At 35.5% G+C, this 20,081-nt stretch overlaps 1 protein-coding gene across 2 annotated transcripts in view; it reads left to right on the forward strand.

Moving 5' to 3' along the window:
• The window catches only part of hpse2 (heparanase 2), a 98,783-nt gene that overhangs the window by 38,554 nt on the left and 40,148 nt on the right, over window positions 1-20,081 (forward strand). The window contains exons 4-6 of one of the 2 annotated variants that reach the window (XM_067385531.1): window positions 4,273-4,446; window positions 10,572-10,743; window positions 16,548-16,595. In XM_067385531.1, the coding sequence (XP_067241632.1) occupies window positions 4,273-4,446; window positions 10,572-10,743; window positions 16,548-16,595 (394 nt within the window). The remainder of the gene's footprint in view (window positions 1-4,272; window positions 4,447-10,571; window positions 10,744-16,547; window positions 16,596-20,081) is intronic. The other variant, XM_067385533.1, reaches the window with a different exon arrangement.

Here is a 20,081-nt window from a genome sequence, read left to right on the forward strand (position 1 = left end):
AAAAGAACAGTGTTTATCTGAAATCTAATCTTTTGTAACATTATAAATGTCTTTACTGCCACTTTTGATTGATTTAATGCATCCTTGCTGAATAAAAGTATTCATTTCTTTAATTTGTTTTCAAAAAAAATAAAAATTCTTACTGACCCCAAACTTTTGAACAGTAGAGTATAATGCTACAGAAGCTTTGTATTTCAGATAAATGCTGTTCTTTTGAACTTTCTATTCATCAAGGAATCCTTTAAGAAAAAAAAGAAGTACACAACTGTTTTCAACATTGAAAATAATCATAAATGTTTATTGAGTAGCAAATCAGCATATTAGAATGATTTCTGAAGGATCATGTGACACTGAAGACTTGAGTAATGATGCTGAAAATTCAGCTTTGCCATCACAGGAATTAATTACTTTGTCAAATATATTTAAATAGTACACAGTTATTTTAAATTGCAATAATATTTCACAATATTACTGTTTTTTACTGTATTTTTAATTAAATAAATGTAGCCTTGGTGAGCAGACGAAACTTCTTTTAAAAACATTAAAAATCTTAGTGCTTCCAAACTTTTGGACTGTACTGTATATATATATCAAAATATATATGTAATATATGTTCAGCGTAAATGAGTACACCCCCTTTGAAAAGTAACATTTTAAACAATATCTCAGTGAACACAAAAACAATTTCTAATGTTGACAAGACTAAGTTTAATATAACATCTGTTTAACTTATAACATGAAAGTAAGGTTAATAATATAACTTAGATTACACATTTTTCAGTTTTACTCAAATTAGGGTGATGCGAAAATGAGTACACCCCACTGAAAGTCTCTGGAGCAAAGCTAAATTTTAGACTTCAAATGTCTAATTTAACAAGAATTCAACCACAGGTGAGTCTAATTATTCATTACACAGGTGTCCAGCAGACAGTTTACTATAAAAGGGTGTTAAACCCCTTCCCATTTCATGCTGTCAGCAATGGCACCACATGGAAGAGAAATGTCACAAGACCTGAAGCTAACACCTCGACAGGAGCGTCTTCTGATGAGAAGGGTTGAATCGGCATGCAAGTTCACTGCAGTTATCTAAAGTAGAAAGCCAAACTGGGGTGACTATTTTCCCGTGACACAATACAAAAAAGCCTGCCTAGAGTTTGCCAGGGCCCATGCTGACAAAGATGAAGACTACTGGGACTTTATACTCTGGAGTGATGAGACTAAGATAAATGTTTTTAGAACTGATGGCTTCAAAACTGTATGGCGTCATAAAGGTGAGGAATACAAAGAAAAATGCATGGTGCCTACAGTGAAACATGGTGGTGTCATTGTCCTTATGTGGGGCTGCATGAGTGCTGCTGGTGCCGTACACTTTTCCAACATGACAATGATCCTAAACACACATCTAAGGCCACTGTTGGATTTCTGAAGAAGAACAGGGTGAAAGTGATTCAGTGGCTCCTGATCTGAACCCAATCGAACACCTATGGGGAATTCTGAAGAGACAAGTTGAGCATCACTCTCCATCCAGCATCCAGTCTCTAAAAGAGCTCATTCTTGAAGAATGGAAAAAGACAGATGTTGCAAAATGCCGCCAATGTGTTCATTCCATGCCTAGAAGACTTGGTGCTGTCATTAAAAATCATGGAGGCCATACAAAGTACTAGATGTAGTAGTTTTTGTTGTGGGGTGTACTCATTTTTGCATCACCCTAATTTGAGTAAAACTGAAAAATGTGTAATAAGTTATATTATTAACCTTACTTTAATGTTATAAGTTAAACAGATGTTATATTAAACTTAGTCTTGTCAACATTTTGGAAATTGTTTTTGTGTTAAAATGTTACTTTTCAAAGGGGGTGTACTCATTTAAGCTGAGCACTATGTATATATGTGCTGTATAAAGGCCTTTTAATTCTAGTAAACAAGTCCATATAACTGCATTTGTTTGATGTCTGAAAGCCTGCTAAGTAAGAGTGATAAAAAGTCTGTCATTGGTGTTTTCACTGCTTGTTTGAATTAAGCATAATCTTGACCTCATTATGGTAATATTTTAACGAGTCTGTAATTGGAACATTTCCCTGCTGCTTTAAAGTGCTGATTTAAAAGACCAGCTTTTATAGTTTGGTACCCAGGGAAGCTGTGTGTTGGATCTTTTTACAAGACTTTGTATGTCCGTCCATGTGATTAGAATATTTACGTAGGCTATTTACGAACCGACACTTTGCCGTTGGTGGTGATGTTTCAAATTGTGATGAAAGCTATAAAGAAGACTACACAATTAAACTGAAGTTTAGCAGTCACGCCAGTGTGCATTTCTGCCTTTAAATTACCAGCCATGCTGACTGATTTTCTGCCTGTTGTATTCTTGTGACGCTGTTTTTCTTTTCTCTGAGGATTCACATCTACCCAAAAATCCTGATGAGAGGAATGTAACTTCTGCCCATGTTGCAGTCAAAGAATAGAATAAATGTAATCTCTGAACAGATGTAATAGCAACTAGGTGTTTCTAATGCTAAGACTACCTTATGGTGTTAGCTGTTTGTACCTATGTCAAGAAAGAAATCTATGGAAAGGATTTAACTACACTCTTATTGGTAACTCAAAGTGTGATCAAATAAACAGACGGAAAGGGTGTGGCAACTTGAATGATAGAACTTTGAAATTGTTCTAGTCTTCTTAAAGTGAAATGGTTGATTCAACATTGAAATCAACCAAAGGAATGGTTACCAACTTAAAATACCTATCCACTTATTATATGACCCCTAGCACAAAATCTCTCATCACTGACAAGATGGGGCTCCCTGTGCGTCTCTCTTGGTTTCATCTGCTTCTTTTTAAACACAGGAAATGAAGTCAAAGGGTACTGAAATATTTGCGTTTATTTTTGCCGCTCTTAACAGATAGAATTTCCAAACATTAGCCAACGGCTGTCCATTAGCAAAATCAGAATTATTATGTCTGTCTGGCAGATTTAAAAATTGAATACATTATTTAATGCATTTCTGTTTTTTATTTCTTGTATTTCACTCTGTTTGCATGTTATGTTTGCTTATGCTCTGTGCAGCAAAAGAGCAAGTTTTCCCAAATTCAGTCATGAGTTTCCTTTGAGTTTTAAAGTATATTTTAAAAAGTTCAAATTTAGGTTTTCATGCTTTTTAATTCAATTGTTTTTATTTTACTACAAATTTATTATTATTAAAGGGATAGTTCACCCAAAAATGAAAATGTTTGTCTGCTTACCCCCAGCGCATCCAAGATGTAGGTATCTTTGTTTCTTCAGCAGAACACAAATTATGATTTTTAACTCCAACCGTTGCCGTCTGTCAGTGGTATAATGCAATTCAGCAGGAACTTGGACTATAAGAGTAAATAAAACTTGCTTAAACAATCCCTTAATAATAATAATAATAATATCAGTAGTAATTAATAATAAGAATAGTGGTAGTAGTAGTTATCTTCTTTTTTTTTTTTTAGTTGTGAAATATTAAAGCAATATAATAAAGTGTAACAACAGAAATTTCTATAGTCAGAATACAATAGTCGAGTCATTCTCAACTGGTTTGGCAATGGGACCCGCATTTTCATATGGTCATTAAGCTGCGACCCAAATTTTTAGGAATTTGAACAAAGAATTTATATTTCAAAACTGGCTGACACACACACAAGCACTGTTCCACTTTACTTAAACATGAATTGTACATGAACAAAAACACATGGACACTGATCCTAATGAATAGAATGAACATCATATGGTACCTGCATGCAAATCCTTCCCATACCAGCTACTCAATCTCTTGGTACTTTTTTGTAATTTCATGACTTGAAATTTGTGTGCACAACTGAAGTGTGCATTGACCATGAGTAGAGCATATCTGACCTGACATGAAAGTTTGTTTTTCTTTTTATAGCCTGACAACATCTCATCTGATAACAGATACTGAAACAGGACAATTCTTTTTTTCCTCAGGCACTCATTACTTAAACTGCGTCTGACAGAAGAGTTGACAGCTTTCACGCATGTCTTTCAAAATAAAAGTCTTGCATTAGTAAATCATTAAGAATTCCATTTTTTTTTTTTGTTGTTGTTGTTGTTTCTTTGACTACCCCCCTCAACTACCCCCTTCAAAACCCCTTGCAACCCACTGGTTGAGAAACCCTGCAATAGAACAAGGGAATTTTAACATTTAAAAGAACTAAAATGTTAAATGGTTATTATGATTTAAAAAAAAAAATGCAAGTATCAATGTTACAGCTTTGTCTGGCTTTTTCCCAGCCAGGTCTTTAGACAAACTCTACAACTTTGCCGACTGCGCGGGACTGCACCTGATCTTTGGGCTGAATGCCTTGCACAGAAACCCTGACAACTCATGGAACGCCTCCAGTGCTCTGAGTTTGCTCAAATACAGCGCCGGCAAAAAATACAACATCTCCTGGGAGCTCGGCAATGGTGAGTCCTCTCTAGTGCAGATTCAAAAATGATCTTTAGAGTTATCTTTGACATGTTGTCATTCTGTGACATGGAATGATATACATCATTCATGCACCTACGAAAGAAAAAAGAAAGCATCCATCAGTGATTATTGTGGGAGTTGCAGGTTCGAACCTTGCAATGTGGAATTCTTGAACAAGACACTAAAAGTGGTAAAAATCAAGTTTTTAAGTTTATTTATATATGTCTGTGGTGTTTTTAATATGCTTTAAGGAAAACCATGTGCAAATTCATCAGTCAGCACCATTGTTGTGTAGATTCTCCTTAAAACTTCAGTGGACCCGTTTCCACATGTCACAAACATGTAACCAATCAACATGCATCAAGGATGCTGATTTTCAAAAGGCAGCTGTCTGATTCTGAGATGGCAAAGGGAACATGGTTTGTGTAACATTAGCAACACATTATTAGCTGTTTGATGACGTAGTCTGTTAAGCCAAAGGCTAATCGTATCATATACCAGGCATTATGGGTCTGTCGATACAGCAATACATAAAAAGCATTACCATTCTGATACAGCGACTTGTAGCCTGTATAATTTGTTCTTCTTCTTCTGAATCAGTTTCTGGTTTAAACTGAATTAATCCAATATTTCCACTTGCAATTGTGTAGCATTTATTGAAGTTGACTGAGTGGATCAGGTAGTTCGAGATGGTGTAATTGAGTGGATGCGGGGACTATATTGCATATTCATGGATTCCACGTATAGCCTGTGAAATGAAGCAAGGGTGTAGAGTTACATTCAAGCTATTTTAAGGCATGAAGAAATTTTCACAAGAAAAAAATGATTAAATGTGTAATTTTGATTATCAAAAATGAGTTTTAAAGGATACAATATTGACTGCAGGAGGGAGTTTAACTCAAGTTCAAATTTGACAACATGACAAATTGCTTTTGTTTCTCTTTTGTAAGTCGCGTTTGAAAAAGGCTTTATTTGTTTTTACCTTAAGTTTTTGTTTTTAGTTTTTGTGAAACATTTTCTGAAGGGTTTATCTCAAAATAGGTTAAGAACATATGTTTTGCCGTTGAGATGACTGGAAAAAAGTGTCCCACTTGAATTCACCCTTATGGATTTCATAAATCTTTGTACATTCACACAGGATCAGCTCGATAAGGAAGGTGTGTACTACATTTATACATTGCTGTCACAGTAAGTGACCAATCGTGATAAGCATTTTGCTTAAATAAATATATATGCTGGAATCATTAAACATGATGGGATTAATTGGAGAAATTAAATTAATTCAACTAAAACAAGCAAAATAAAGCACAAAACAATTTGTAAAACTTTATTTGTCCTTGTCCTGTGTCTCTTTCTGTCCTTGGTCTCTCTCGAAATTATCGCACAAAACGTTTGAGAAAAAAATGCTACATTTGGGAGAAGGCCCATAAATCCATACTCAACAAGCATCTTTTCTTTTTCTGCTGTCCTCTCATTGACCACCATCCACTTGAGACCCTTGAAGTGCTTGATGTACGACGGCACACAGGCTGGGAAAGTGTCAGCTGGATAAGCTGAGGATATTTTATAGAAGCAGTCTTTACCGGTACAATATTGTGCAGTCTGGAAAAATTACTGACATGGCCAATTCAAGAAGCTCTGGTCATTATTACATACCCCACCTCTTCATATAAAACTAATCCTATTCGAATAGGGCTTATGTCAGGAGATAAATTCACAAAGCAGAATCCAAAAGGACACCTGGTGACTTTGTAATCTGCTCTAAGCACTCATTCATCTTTTGTTCTGTGCCGGACATGCTGCAAATTGCCCCATTCATGAGGCTCTTGTGTCAAATGTCTCTCTATAAACATCAAAACATCAAACTTTTGACTTGAATAATTATGATCTTATGATGATAATAGGTTCCTATCATAATATACAGTATAGTCCAAAAGTTTGGAACCACTAAGATTTTTAATGTTTTTAAAAGAAGTTTCGTCTGCTCACCAAGGCTACATTTATTAAAAATACAGTAAAAACAGTAATATTATGAAATATTATTACAATTTAAAATAACTGTTTTTTATTTTAATATATTTGACAAAGTAATTTATTCCTGTGATGTCAAAGCTGAATTTTCAGCATCATTACTCCAGTCTTCAGTGTCACATGATCCTTCAGAAATCATTCCAATATGCTAATATCTGCTGCGCAAGAAACATTTAATGTGTACAATTGTACAAAATATTTGTGTACAATATTTTTTTTTTTCAGGATTATTTGATGAATAGAAAGTTCAAAAGAACAGTGTTTATCTGAAATCTAATCTTTTGTAACATTATAAATGTCTTTACTGCCACTTTTGATTGATTTAATGCATCCTTGCTAAATAAAAGTATTCATTTCTTTTCATAAAAATAAAAATTCTTACTGACCCCAAACTTTTGAACGGTAGTGTATAATGCTACAGAAGCTTTGTATTTCAGATAAAGGCTGTTCTTTTGAACTTTCTATTCATCAAGAAAAAAAAAGTACACAAGAATAATCATAAATGTTTATTGAGCAGCAAATCAGCATATTAGAATGATTTCTGAAGGATCATGTGACACTGAAGACTGGAGTAACGATGCTGAAAATTCAGCTTTTCATCAAAGGAATAAATTACTTTGTCAAATATATTTAAATAGTACACATTTATTTTAAATTGTAATAATATTTCACAATATTACTGTTTTTTACTGTATTTTTAATTAAATAAATGTAGCCTTGGTGAGCAGACGAAACTTCTTTTAAAAACATTAAAAATCTTAGTGGTTCCAAACTTTTGGACTGTACTGTATATATGTACTGTATATCTGATATTGACAGCATGTGCAGCTTGTATTGCACACTTAACACTTAGCTCCATACTAAACACTAAACCTATAAAAATACCAGAGACTGCTTTAAGAATGTACACAAGCCATATATTGTTTTAATCATTTGTTTATTGGCTACAATTTGCATGTGTCAAAACATTACTAGCTGTCGGCATAGAAAAACTGCAGGCGTGCAGCAGATTGCTGCTTTTGCTCTTAGATTGTCATACGAGACCGAAGGAAACAGAACGCTCACAGAGAACAATCTGTCTGCTCATACTGAATGTGAAATTCATACAAAAATTAATTATATAATACCATAATTTAATATCTGTCATGTAATACTGGATTACAATCTGGATTAGTGCTGAATCTTTCCATTTAACTAATTCTAATAAAAGCGTGTTATTACTGGAACAGCCATTTGGATGTTTGTCTTTCTGGCTTCAACTGTAACAATAACCATGTCCGAAGAAAAGCTGTTAGGGATAACTTGCTAAATCAGATTTTGTGAAGCTGTTAATTCAAAAACAAACACTTTCAAGCAAACAAAGGGTCCAAATGAAACAAAGAGAAATATTTTCAGCTGTGGGTGGATGTTTATTGAGTGGGTCGTGCCAGCGTGACACAAAGTTTTGATGTACGGGCACTGTGATGATTTATTGCAGGACTGTATTTCATGAATGTGTTATTTGTGCTTTTTCTAAATGATAGGATCTGGATAATATTTTAATGGATAATAATAATGTCTCATATTTTCCACTGGCCTCGGCCTGGCCCGGTACTGTATTAACACAACAGCTCAGCATTTCTGTGTTTCTCTCCCTACACAAACACACACTCACACAGGCTGTGATGTTTATAAAGTTCGCCACTTGACTTCTGTAACGTCCTCGCTGTGATTTCAAGTGTGCACCTCCCACAAGTGTTGCCTTGTTTAAATAGTTTACAAAGTGCTGACCACAATATAGGTCATAATTCAAAGGCAGTTTGAATGTTCACTTGCGATTGGGTGTCAGCTTGCATCACAAGTCTTAAAGGGATAGTTCACCCAAAAATGCAGTTTTTGCTTGCCACAATTGTCAAGCTCCAAAGACAAAAAAATCAAAATATATATGCTACCTTTCAAAAGTTTGAGGTCAGTAAGATTTAAATAATAATAAGCAAGAATGCATTAAATTGATCAAGTGAAATGTTACATTAAAATTCAAATGAATGCTGATCTTTCGAAATTTATAAAGAGAAAGTTGAAAGAATCCTGAAAAAATGGAACACGGTTTCTACAAAAATATTAAGCAGCACAAGTGTTGTCAAAATTGATAATGTTAAAAATGTTTCTTGAGCATCAGATCAGAATGATTTTTGAAGAATCATGTGACACTGAAGACTGAAGTAATGATGCTGAAAATTCAGCTTTACCATCACAGGAATAAAATACATTTTAAAATACAATCCCAATTCCAAAAAAGTTGGGACACTTTGTGCATTGTGCAAAAAAAACAGAATGCAATGACATGGAAGTTTCAAATTTAAATATTTTATTCAGAATACAACATAGATGACATATCAAATGTTTAAACTGAGAAAATGTATAATTTTAAGGGAAAAATAAGTTGATTTTAATTTTCATGGCATCAACACATCTCAAAAAAGTTGGGACAAGGCCATGTTTACCACTGTGTGGCATCCCCTCTTCTTTTTATAACAGTCTGCAAACGTCTGGGGACTGAGGAGACAACTTGCTCAAGTTTAGGAATGTTGTCCCATTCTTGTCTAATACAGGCTTCTAGTTGCTCAACTGTCTTAGGCCTTCTTTGTCGCATCTTCCTCTTTATGATGCGCCAAATGTTTTCTATGGGTGAAAGATCTGGACTGCAGGCTGGCCATTTCAGTACCTGGATCCTTCTTCTACACAGCCATGATGTTGTAATTGATGCAGTATGTGGTCTGGCATTGACATGTTGGAAAATACAAGGTCTTCCCTGAAAGAGACGACGTCTGGATGGGAGCATATGTTGTTCTAGAACTTGGAGATACCTTTCAGCATTGATGGTGCCTTTCCAGATGTGTAAGCTGCCCATGCCACACGCACTCATGCAACCCCATACCATCAGAGATGCAGGCTTCTGAACTGAGCGCTGATAACAACTTGGGTTGTCCTTGTCCTCTTTAGTCCGGATGACATGGCGTCCCAGTTTTCCAAAAAGAACTTCAAATTTTGATTTGTCTGACCACAGAACAGTTTCCCACTTTGCCACAGTCCATTTTAAATGAGGCTTGGCCCAGAGAAAACGCCTGCTCTTCTGGATCATGTTTAGATATGGCTTCTTTTTTGACTTATAGAGTTTTAGTCGGCAACGATGAATGGCACGGTGGATTGTGTTCACCGACAATGTTTTCTGGAAGTATTCCTGAGCCCATGTTGTTATTTCCATTACAGTAGCCTTCCTGTATGTGATGCAGTGCCATCTATGGGCCTGAAGATCACAGGCATCCAGTATGGTTTTCCAGCCTTGACCCTTACGCACAGAGATTGTTCCAGATTCTCTGAATCTTTGGATGATATTATGCACTGTAGATGATGATAACTTCAAAATTTTTGCAATTTTTCTCTGAGAAACTCCTTTCTGATATTGCTCCACTATTTTTCGCCGCAGCAGTGGGGGAATTGGTGATCCTCTGCCCATCTTGACTTCTGAGAGACACTGCCACTCTGAGAGGCTCTTTTTATACCCAATCATGTTGCCAATTTACCTAATAAGTTGCAAATTGGTCCTCCAGCTGTTCCTTATATGTACATTTAACTTTTCCGGCCTCTTATTGCTACCTGTCCCAACTTTTTTGGAATGTGTAGCTCTCATGAAATCCAAAATGAGCCAATATTTGGCATGACATTTCAAAATGTCTCACTTTCAACATTTGATATGTTATCTATATTCTATATTCTATTATTCTATAGTTTATGAGATTTGTAAATTATTGCATTCCTTTTTTATTCACAATTTGTACATTGTCCCAACTTTTTTGGAATTGGGTTTGTATATTCAAAAAAAATATTTTAAATTGTAATAATATTTCGTAATATTACAATTGTTTATTGATTGATTGATTGATTGATTGATTGATTGATTGATTGTATTTTTGATCAAATAAATGCAGTGGTGAAACCAAGATACTTTCACCGAAACACTGAATTTTCAATGAAAATTTCCCTTTTAAATGAATTCATCCTTAATTAGTAAACCAGAGTCTCATCATGTATTTTTTCTTTTATTTCACAGAGCCAAACAGTTACCGCACAATGGCTGCTCGTTCAGTAAACAGCTCTCGTTTGGCTCAGGATTACACTCTTCTGAGGACGTTACTGCAGTCGGTGCGTTTCTACAGCCGAGCTAACCTCTATGGGCCAAACATCGGCCGTCCTCGTAAAAATGCAATCCTGTTACTAGATGGGTGAGTATCACTGTCATTTGTTTAGCAATATTGTAGCCTCCCTGCATGCACTTATTTATATGTTTGACATATGTGAAGAGTGATAAGTTATAAACCAAATCTGTTCCTGCAGAACTGTGAAGGACACTCCACAGGTTTTGGGGATAGGATATTGTGGCTGTTTTGATGATGCTGTCAGATATTATTGCACTTACTACATTTGAACATATTACTAAATATGAAATTTTGAGTGCATACATCAACTTTCAGTAGATGTATGCATTTACACTCTCTCATCTGGAAGAATGGATTAAAAAAATATAAACTACTGTTTAAAAGTTTGGGGTCAGTTTAAAAAGGATGCATTAAATTGATCAAACGTGATGGTAAAGACATCTTACATACTGTAGATATCTATTGTCAAATAAATGCTGTTCTTTACTTTCTATTCATCAAAGAATCCTTAAAAAATCTATCACAAAAATATAAAGCAGAACTGTTTTCAGCATTGATAATAATATAAAAAAAAATACTTAGCAGCAAATCAGCATATTAGATTGATTTCTGAATGATAATGTGATACTGAAGACTGGACACTGAAGACATTTTAAAATTTGAAAATTATAGAAGTTTTTTTTAGCAAATCACAGTTCTTCGCTGTGACATAACTAAAGACTGTTGGTTAGTTAAAAAAATTGGTGATTAAGTTATAGTCATGCTGACAAGTTAAAGAATTAGTTCACTTCAGAATTAAAATTTCCTGATAATTTACTCACCTCCATATCCAAGATGTTCGTCTTTCTTTTTTTCAGTTGAAAAGAAAATAAGGTTTTTGAGGAAAACATTCCAGGATTTTTCTCCATATAGTGCACTTCAATGGGGACCAACAAGTTCAGCCCTTTGAAGCTCCAGTTTCAGTGCAGCTTCAAAGGGCTCTACACGATCCCAGCCAAAGAATTATGTAGTTAAACGATCAGCCATTTTTCTAAAAAAAAAAAAAAAATGTATATACTTTTTAATCACAAATGCTTATCTGACACTAGCTCTGCGATGCGCCATACATTACGTAATCACGTTGGAAAGGTCACGTGTAACATAGGTGGAAATACTGTGTTTACAAAGCATACGTGCGAAGACCAAGTCAAAAGGCCTTTCCAAATAAAAAGGTAAAATAACGATGTCGGGCGATTTTGAAGTTGGAGAAGAAAATGTTTTTCGTCCTATCGCGGTACTTCCGCCTACGTCACACGTGACCTTTTTCAACGCGATTACGTAATGCGTGGCACATCGCAGAGCAGTGCAAGATGTACATTTGTGGTTAAAAAGTATATAATTTTTTCTTTTTTTTTTAGAAAATGGCCGATTGTTTTGCTAGATAAGACCCTTATTCCTCATCTGGGATCATGTAGAGCCCTTTGAAGCTGCACTGAAACTGCAATTTGAACCTTCAACCTGTTGGTCCCCATTGAAGTCCACTATATGGAGAAAAATCCTGGAATTCTGATTTTAATTCAGAGTTTAACTTTGTAGATGAGCAGCAGTGTGACGTACTACTTTAATGGCAGTCTCAAATATGTTCTGATTGACTGTGATTGTCACATCATGCACTTTCAGTGCAGAAAGGCATTGCGACTGTTGTTGGCAGAAGGGCTTATCTGATTTGTGACTCATTTTAATGGCTTGTATAAGAGATCTCCAAAGCACATTGTTTAAGAGAGTGCGGTACCGTCCCCCTGCCTGGAGAAGCACATAGCTGAGTCGTGTTTATGTTGCTCCATGTGGATTGTTAGTCCAGGGGCCTGTAGCACCATTGAAACTCACCGTCAGATAAATAAAGTGTCACTCTATTAATGGCGTGACAGAGCAATGTTCCACCTGCATGTTACTTGTTCCTCCCACTCTCTCCTGCAAGAGTGCAGAGGCTTCAGTATTGCAGCTCTCAATTTTGAGCATAAAGTGCAACATATTAACATATTTTAATTCCAATAAGACATTATAAAAGAAAGAACTTGCAATCAGTAAATCAAGAACCATTCAGATGGATTTAGTGAGTGTCATTGGACTGAGGATTTCTGAATGATTCATAAGAGTCATTTGTTTGTGAATTACAGTGCAGAAGAATAGGGATGTTCAAAAACTGCTGGCAGATTATTATTATTATTTTTTAAATGCATTGTTTCTATAAAGGACTAATAATTAATGGAAACCCCATTACTGAATTCCCTTTAAAATGAGAATCTTGTCTCAATCGTTTAGTCTGTGGTTTTTAAAAAAGGCATTTGAGCAACACTGCCAACCTTATGCTTCTAAACATGTATATTTTATATGACAGAAGCTTATTAAAGCAGTGCCAGTGTTGATGTGCTTAGTATTAAGACCAGATTTTTCAAATTCTGCTCTTGTAATGACATCTGAGATAAATACCTCTGGGTTTCATTTGTGAGTATTCATTTAACATTGTTTGTGCTTTTGTGCTGTTCATCAAAAACTGGTTTTGTAGAATGATGGCTTTTGTGAGTGGATACTAATTGGTTGTAATTCCTGTGTGAAAGAGCCAGACATAAATCTATCAATGCCTGTCCAGAGCTTCCTCATTCTTGCAACCAGCAGGCCTTGTCTACACCTCCACTAACACACTCACATTCACGTTTTCATGTTTTATGGGGACGTTCCATAGACATAATGATTTTTACATTGTATAAACTGCATATTCTATCCCCCTACACTAACCCTACCCCTGAACCAACCCATCACAGAAAAGTTTCCACATTTTTACATTTTCAAAAAACATAATTCTGTATGAATTATAAGTTATTTTCCTTATGGGGACCAAAAAATGTCCCCATAAGGTCAAAGATTTCTGGTATTGCCATCTTTGTGGGGATATTTTGGTTTCAATGGTTTTTATACTATATAAACCGTATTTTCTATCACCCTACACATAAACCTACTCATAACAGAAAACTGTGCACATTTTTACTTTCTCAAAAAAACAAAAAACAAACATTATGTATGCATTTATAAGCCTTTTGAAAAATGGGGACATGGGGTAATGTCCTCATAAGTCACCCTCTCCTTGTAATACCTATGTCATAGCCATGTCATTATACAAATTTGTGTCCTGATATGTCAGAAAAACACGTACACACTCTCACTCTCTCTTTCTGTCTCTCTCTCTCACTCACACACACACACACACACACACTGAAATGAAAACAATTATGGGAGAACAAACAGCACCTGTTAGTAGGTGGGATATATTAGGCAGCAAGTGAACATTTTGTCCTCAAAGTTGATGTGTTAGAAACAGGAAAAACGGGCAAGTGTAAGGATTTGAGCGAGTTTGAAAAGGGCCGAATTGTGATGGCTAGATGACTGGGTCAGAGTATCTCCAAAACTGCAGCTCTTGTGGGGTGTTCCCGGTCTGCAGTGGTCAATATCTATCAAAAGTGGTACAAGGAAGGAACAGTGGTGAACCGGTGACAGGGTCACGGGCGGCCAAGGCTCATTGATGCACGAGGGGAGCGAAGGCTGTCCCGTGTGGACTGATCCAACAGACGAGCTACTGTAGCTCAAATTGCTCAGGAAGTTAATGCTGGTTCTGATAGAAAGGTGTCAGAATACACAGTGCATCAGTTTGTTGTGTATGGAGCTGCATAGCTGTAGACCAGTCAGGGTGCCCATGCTGACCCCTGTCCACCACCGCAAGCGCCAACAGTGGGCATCAGAACTGGACCACGGAGCAATGGAAGAAGGTGGCCTGGTCTGATGAATCACGTTTTCTTTTACATCACATGGATGGCCGGGTGTGTGTGTCACTTACTTGGGGAACACATGGCACCAGGATGCACTATGGGAAGAAGGCAAGTCGGCCGAGACAGTATGATGCTTTGGGCAATGTTGTGCTGGGAAACCTTGGGTCCTGCCATTCATGTGGATGTTACTTTGACACGTGCCATCTACCTAAGCATTGTTGCAAACCATGTACACCCTTTCATGGAAACGGTATTCTCTGGTGGCTGTGGCCTCTTTCAGCAGGATAATTTGCCCTGCCACAAAGCAAAAATGGTTCAGGAATGGTTTGAGGAGCACAATAACGCATTTGAAGTGTTGACTTGGCCTTCAAATTCCCCAAATCTCAATCCAATTGAACATCTGTGGGATGTGCTGAACAAACAAGTCCAATTCATGGAGGCCCCACCTCACAACTTACAGGACTTAAAAGATCTGCTGCTAACATCTTGGTGCAGATACCACAGCACACCTTCAGGGGTCTAGTGGAGTCCATGCCTCGACGGGTCTGGGCTGGTTTGGCAGCAAAAGCGGGAACAACACATTATTTGGAAGGTGGTCATAATGTTATGCCTGATTGTGTGTATGTGTGTGTGCGTTTTTGTGATTTATGTGAACACAAATTTGTACAATGACGTGGGTATTACACTGGTATTACGACGTAAACATGAAATATGAGGACATTTCATGAATGTTTTCTGTGATGGGTAGGGGTAGTTTAGGGGGATAGAATGTACAGTTTGTACAGTATAAAAACCATTACGCCTATGGAATGTCCTCACTAAGAGAGCAAAACAAACCATTGTTTGGTATATAAATAATAAATAAATAATAATAATAATAATAATAATAATAAAAATGGTACATTTGATATATATATATATATATATATATATATATATATATATATATATATATATATATATATATATATATATATATATATATATATATATATATATATATATATATCAAATGTACCATTTTTATTATTATTATTATTATTATTTATTTTTAATAAGTAAAAATAATGCCTGATTGCTAAGCCCATTTCTGCCTCAGTAAATAATAAAAAGCTAATTGCATTGTGATTTTATTGCTTGCAATTGTGGTAATTCCGCTTTTATTGCTTGCAATTAAATCTTTTTGTGTACTTGTTTTCAGCAAGCTTGATTTTTTTTTTTTTTATTAGTTAGGCTAGTATTGTGCAGAATGTATATTAAAAAATATTAAAATTTTGGCATTGCAACAACCTGGGTTTCTAGTTCTGGTCATGTTATCCACCTCTAACTAAAAGTCTCAGTAATATTGTTGCTTCTCAAGTAAATGATATTTCAATAAGGAAAACCTGGGCCCACAAGGATGCCTAAAGTTCTCAGCACTTGAGCTATCTATCATTTTTGCATAGGTTTCTCTGCTCTGTGTGATTTGTACTGTGCAGTGTAGGTGCATGTTTTCCTGAGGGAGCTTTTGAGCAGTCATAACTTTGGCAGGCTGAAATGAAACTTGGTATTACAACCACAAGTGCTTTGACGAAGGTCTTCCTCAGAACGAGACGCCACCCCTTGCTGCTACCAGTCTCGTTCAGATGGAAATGATAAATGCAGTTTTAACTCAGCAGACAGACAGAGGGAAAGAGAGAGAGAGAGAGACGAGAGGGGAATTATGGGACGGCATGGAGTTTTGAAAGGGTGTTCGCTATTTTTCTATGCAGAACTTTGCTTTGCCGTCACACGAATAACTGTTTAGAAACGTCGCTCCTTATAAGGAGTTTTGTTCTCTCGTTTGATTAAGATTACTCAGCTCCCTGGTAAACTATCTTCTCACACAAATTTACTCACAGCATGAGAGATCAGTGTCACCAGCGAGATAAACAGACACCTCCTGTTAGCCATGCAGCGTGTGTGTTTGGCTTTCAGTTCTTTTTTGTGAGAGTCATTTATGATGGTGGAGCAGACTAAAATTGTTTTTCCAATGCAGTAATAACCTTCAATATTGACTTTAACACTACGGATTTTTTCTCTTTTTTACAGGTTTATGAAAAACGGTGGTTCTGTGGTTGACGCAGTAACGTGGCAACAGTAGGTATTTTACCTTTTTTAAATTATAACCTTTCACTATTCTCCATTGTTTATGGAAACTTTGAGAGCATCTCTCTAAAGATGCAATACAGCTTTGCTGTGGTATGAAACCAAAACAGAATGCAAATGCAAAAGTGTCAGTAATTCTCAACTGGTGGGTCATGACCCATAAATGAGTCGCAGGTCTGTTCTGATACTGCAGGGGGAAAACAATGCAAATATTGAAAAAAAGCACATTAAGTGTGTAAGTCATATGTTGTGTCCTAAATGATGCACTTATTTAATATGTACTTATGACTGTTTACTCAACCGTGTATTGTATAAAGTTTATGCGGTTATTTTGCATCGTAGTCTGACAGCCCCTTCACCTCCGCCATGGAACTAAAGCTGCGACAGTTAAATATGTGAAGCGTCCAATATTCCACACTTTAAGTGCAACATCCGGGAATGTAAGTGTACTTTTACTGTTTGGAATTTTCAGTGTGAACACACTACTCGCAGTATTTGTACTACAAAAAAACTTAATATAATTGTGCACAAGTACGCAAATTGGGATGCAACTTTATTTGTGTATAGTTAGGAAAGGGGGAAAAAAATAGACCAACTTATAGACCATACCAATAAAAATAAAATAAAACATTTATAGATTTACAAAATTATTTATAAAATTAGTCAAATTGTTGGGCAGTAATAGTATTAATACATTTTAAATGTTTTATTTTTATTATATTTAATATTTATTAGGACCTTTTTAACAATTTTATACAATTTTTGAAGTTTCAGCTCAAAATACCCCATAGAATCTTTTTTAATTAATTTTTTAACTGCCTATTTTTGGGGCATCATTATAAATGAGCCGATTCAGGGTGTGTGGCCCTTTAAATCTGGTGCTCCATGCCCATGGAGCTCGCGCTTGCCTTAAACAGCATAAACAAAGTTCACACAGCTAATATAACCCTCAAAATGTATCTTTACAAAGTGTTCGTCATGCAGCATGTCTAATCGCGTAAATATATTATTTTTTTGGATGTTTACATTTGATTCTGAATTAATTTGAGGCTGTGATCCGTGGCTAACGGCTAATGCTACACTGTTGGAGAGATTTATAAAGAATGAACTTGTGTTTATGAATTATACAGACTGCAAGTGTTTAATAATGAAAATAACGACAGTCTTGTCTCCGTGAATACAGTAAGAACCGATGGTAACTTTAACCACATTTAACAGTACATTAGCAACATGCTAATGAAACATTTAGAAAGACAATTTACAAATATCGCTAAAAATATCATGGATCATGTCAGTTATTATTGCTCCATCTGCCATTTTTCGCTATTGTCCTTGTTTGCTTATCTAGTCTGATGATTCAGCTGTGCAAATCCAGACATTCTGCCCTTGTCTAATGCTTGAACATGGGCTGGCATATGCAAATATTGGGGGTGTACATATTAATGATCCCGACTGTTACGTAACAGTCGGTGTTATGTCGAGATTCGCCTGTTCTTCGGAAGTCTTTTAAACAAATGAGATTTATATAAGAAGGAGGAAACAATGGAGTTTGAGACTCACTGTATGTCATGTCCATGTACTGAACTCTTGTTATTTAACTATGCCAAGATAAATTCAATTTTTAATTCTAGGGCACATTTAATGTTACCCACTGGTCAATTAAGAGAGGTGCTAGCTAAACCAGTGTCATTTTCAAAATCAACTGGCTTGTCAATGGATAAGACATATCTTCTGTTTTCAGATATTTCGTAATGAGCATTTTACACAATATTCTATATATATTGAATAATATATATTGAATACTCAAAACATTCAATATTAATTTTAAACATTCATTATGTACAGTAGGTACATCTCATTTGTTTTCATTGCAGTTGTACTACATGTAATATATATGTCATTGGCTACCTTGCTGTCTAGGCTTCAGCAATACAAAAGTCTGTCCTTCTGCTCTGTTGTTAATCAAACATGGAGTCTGCTGTTCCCCACCTCCGCCTTAATTTCTTACACCTGTGAGGTGGGATAATGTGCTGGAAGGTAAATTTACACTCCTTGCAAACACATGCAGGCCTCTAATTGAGGCTTTTTTCCTAATCTGGTTAAGTACCATTACTGAGAAGCATCGTAAAAGACGTCAACAGTTGGTGTATGTTCAATAGTACTTTATTACTTCTCACTTTGGTTAAAACAATTAACATTCCATTCATACTTTAAACAAAAAAAATCCATTCTGTAACTATTGATACCATGTTTCTGGTTCCTATTGCATCACATTTGAATGTATATATACAGTCAAACCTTAAGTTATTCAGACATTTTTGATATTTTTTATATGTTTTTACTAGTGGGTGCAGGACACTATAGTTCATTAATGTAAGTGAGGATAGCAAAATAAAGTAAACTGTGACATATTATACCCAAACATTTTTCATACAGTGGACTACCATTAAATTGATAGAAATTTGGAACCAAAAATTATTCAGAAACTTTGACCTGACCATGTTTTGCTTAAGTGTTATCTGACATAATTAAGATTAAAATTAAAACTATAGTGAATAAACTGTATTAATGAATGAAATGTTCAAGGTGTTTGGATACATTTTTGTTTGACTGTATATATTCCTGTGATAGTAAAGCTGAATTTGTGTCACATGATCATTCAGAAATCATTCTGATTTGCTGCTCAAGAAATATTTCTTATTATTATCAATATTGAAAACAGTTGTGGAAACCATGATACATTTTTTTTTCAGGATTCTTTGATGAACAAAAACTTTGAAAGAACAGCATTTATTTGAAATAGAAATCTTTTCTAACATTATAAATGTCACTTTTTTCAGTTTAATGCATCCTTGCTGAATAAAAGTATGAATTGTTTTTTTTAAACGTTGAACTTTATACTTTTGAATGGTAGTGTATATAATATTTACATTTATAAATATTTATGTATACATAAATTCATATAAATACTTAACACTTGTGCACAGTAAATTAATGATATGATAGTTTTAATAAGTGAAATCAGTTACGCTTCACCTGCGACAGAACAGACTCTTTTAGAGCAGCTGTTTTCCTGAGGCTAAAGGATAATCACCTGTAGTGTAATTCATCTCTAAACAACAGCTTATGTCAAAACCCTTCATCCTATTAACTTCTCATGGAGGTGAGGACTGTGTTTTCTACTTTGAGAGTGAATTTAGCTGTCATTTCTGTCCATCAGAGGGTGAAATGGGTTTGATTAGGGTCTGATTGTGGAATGGACTAGGCATCTCTTGTCTGAATTTTATTTTGAACCTCTTGTTTTATGTCTTGTCTTTGTTCTTTAGCCCAGTCCTGATTGAATCCAGGTGTGTCCTCATTAGTTGTAGAGTATTCATATAGCTTTCTTTAGTCAAATATGAGATTTTACATTATGGCTGCATCTCAAAACGTTGAACGTGATTTCACCAAGTACGACATGTTCCTGGATCGACATCT

The sequence above is a fragment of the Chanodichthys erythropterus genome, chromosome 5, assembly GCF_024489055.1.
Source record: "Chanodichthys erythropterus isolate Z2021 chromosome 5, ASM2448905v1, whole genome shotgun sequence".
NCBI lineage: Eukaryota > Metazoa > Chordata > Actinopteri > Cypriniformes > Xenocyprididae > Chanodichthys > Chanodichthys erythropterus.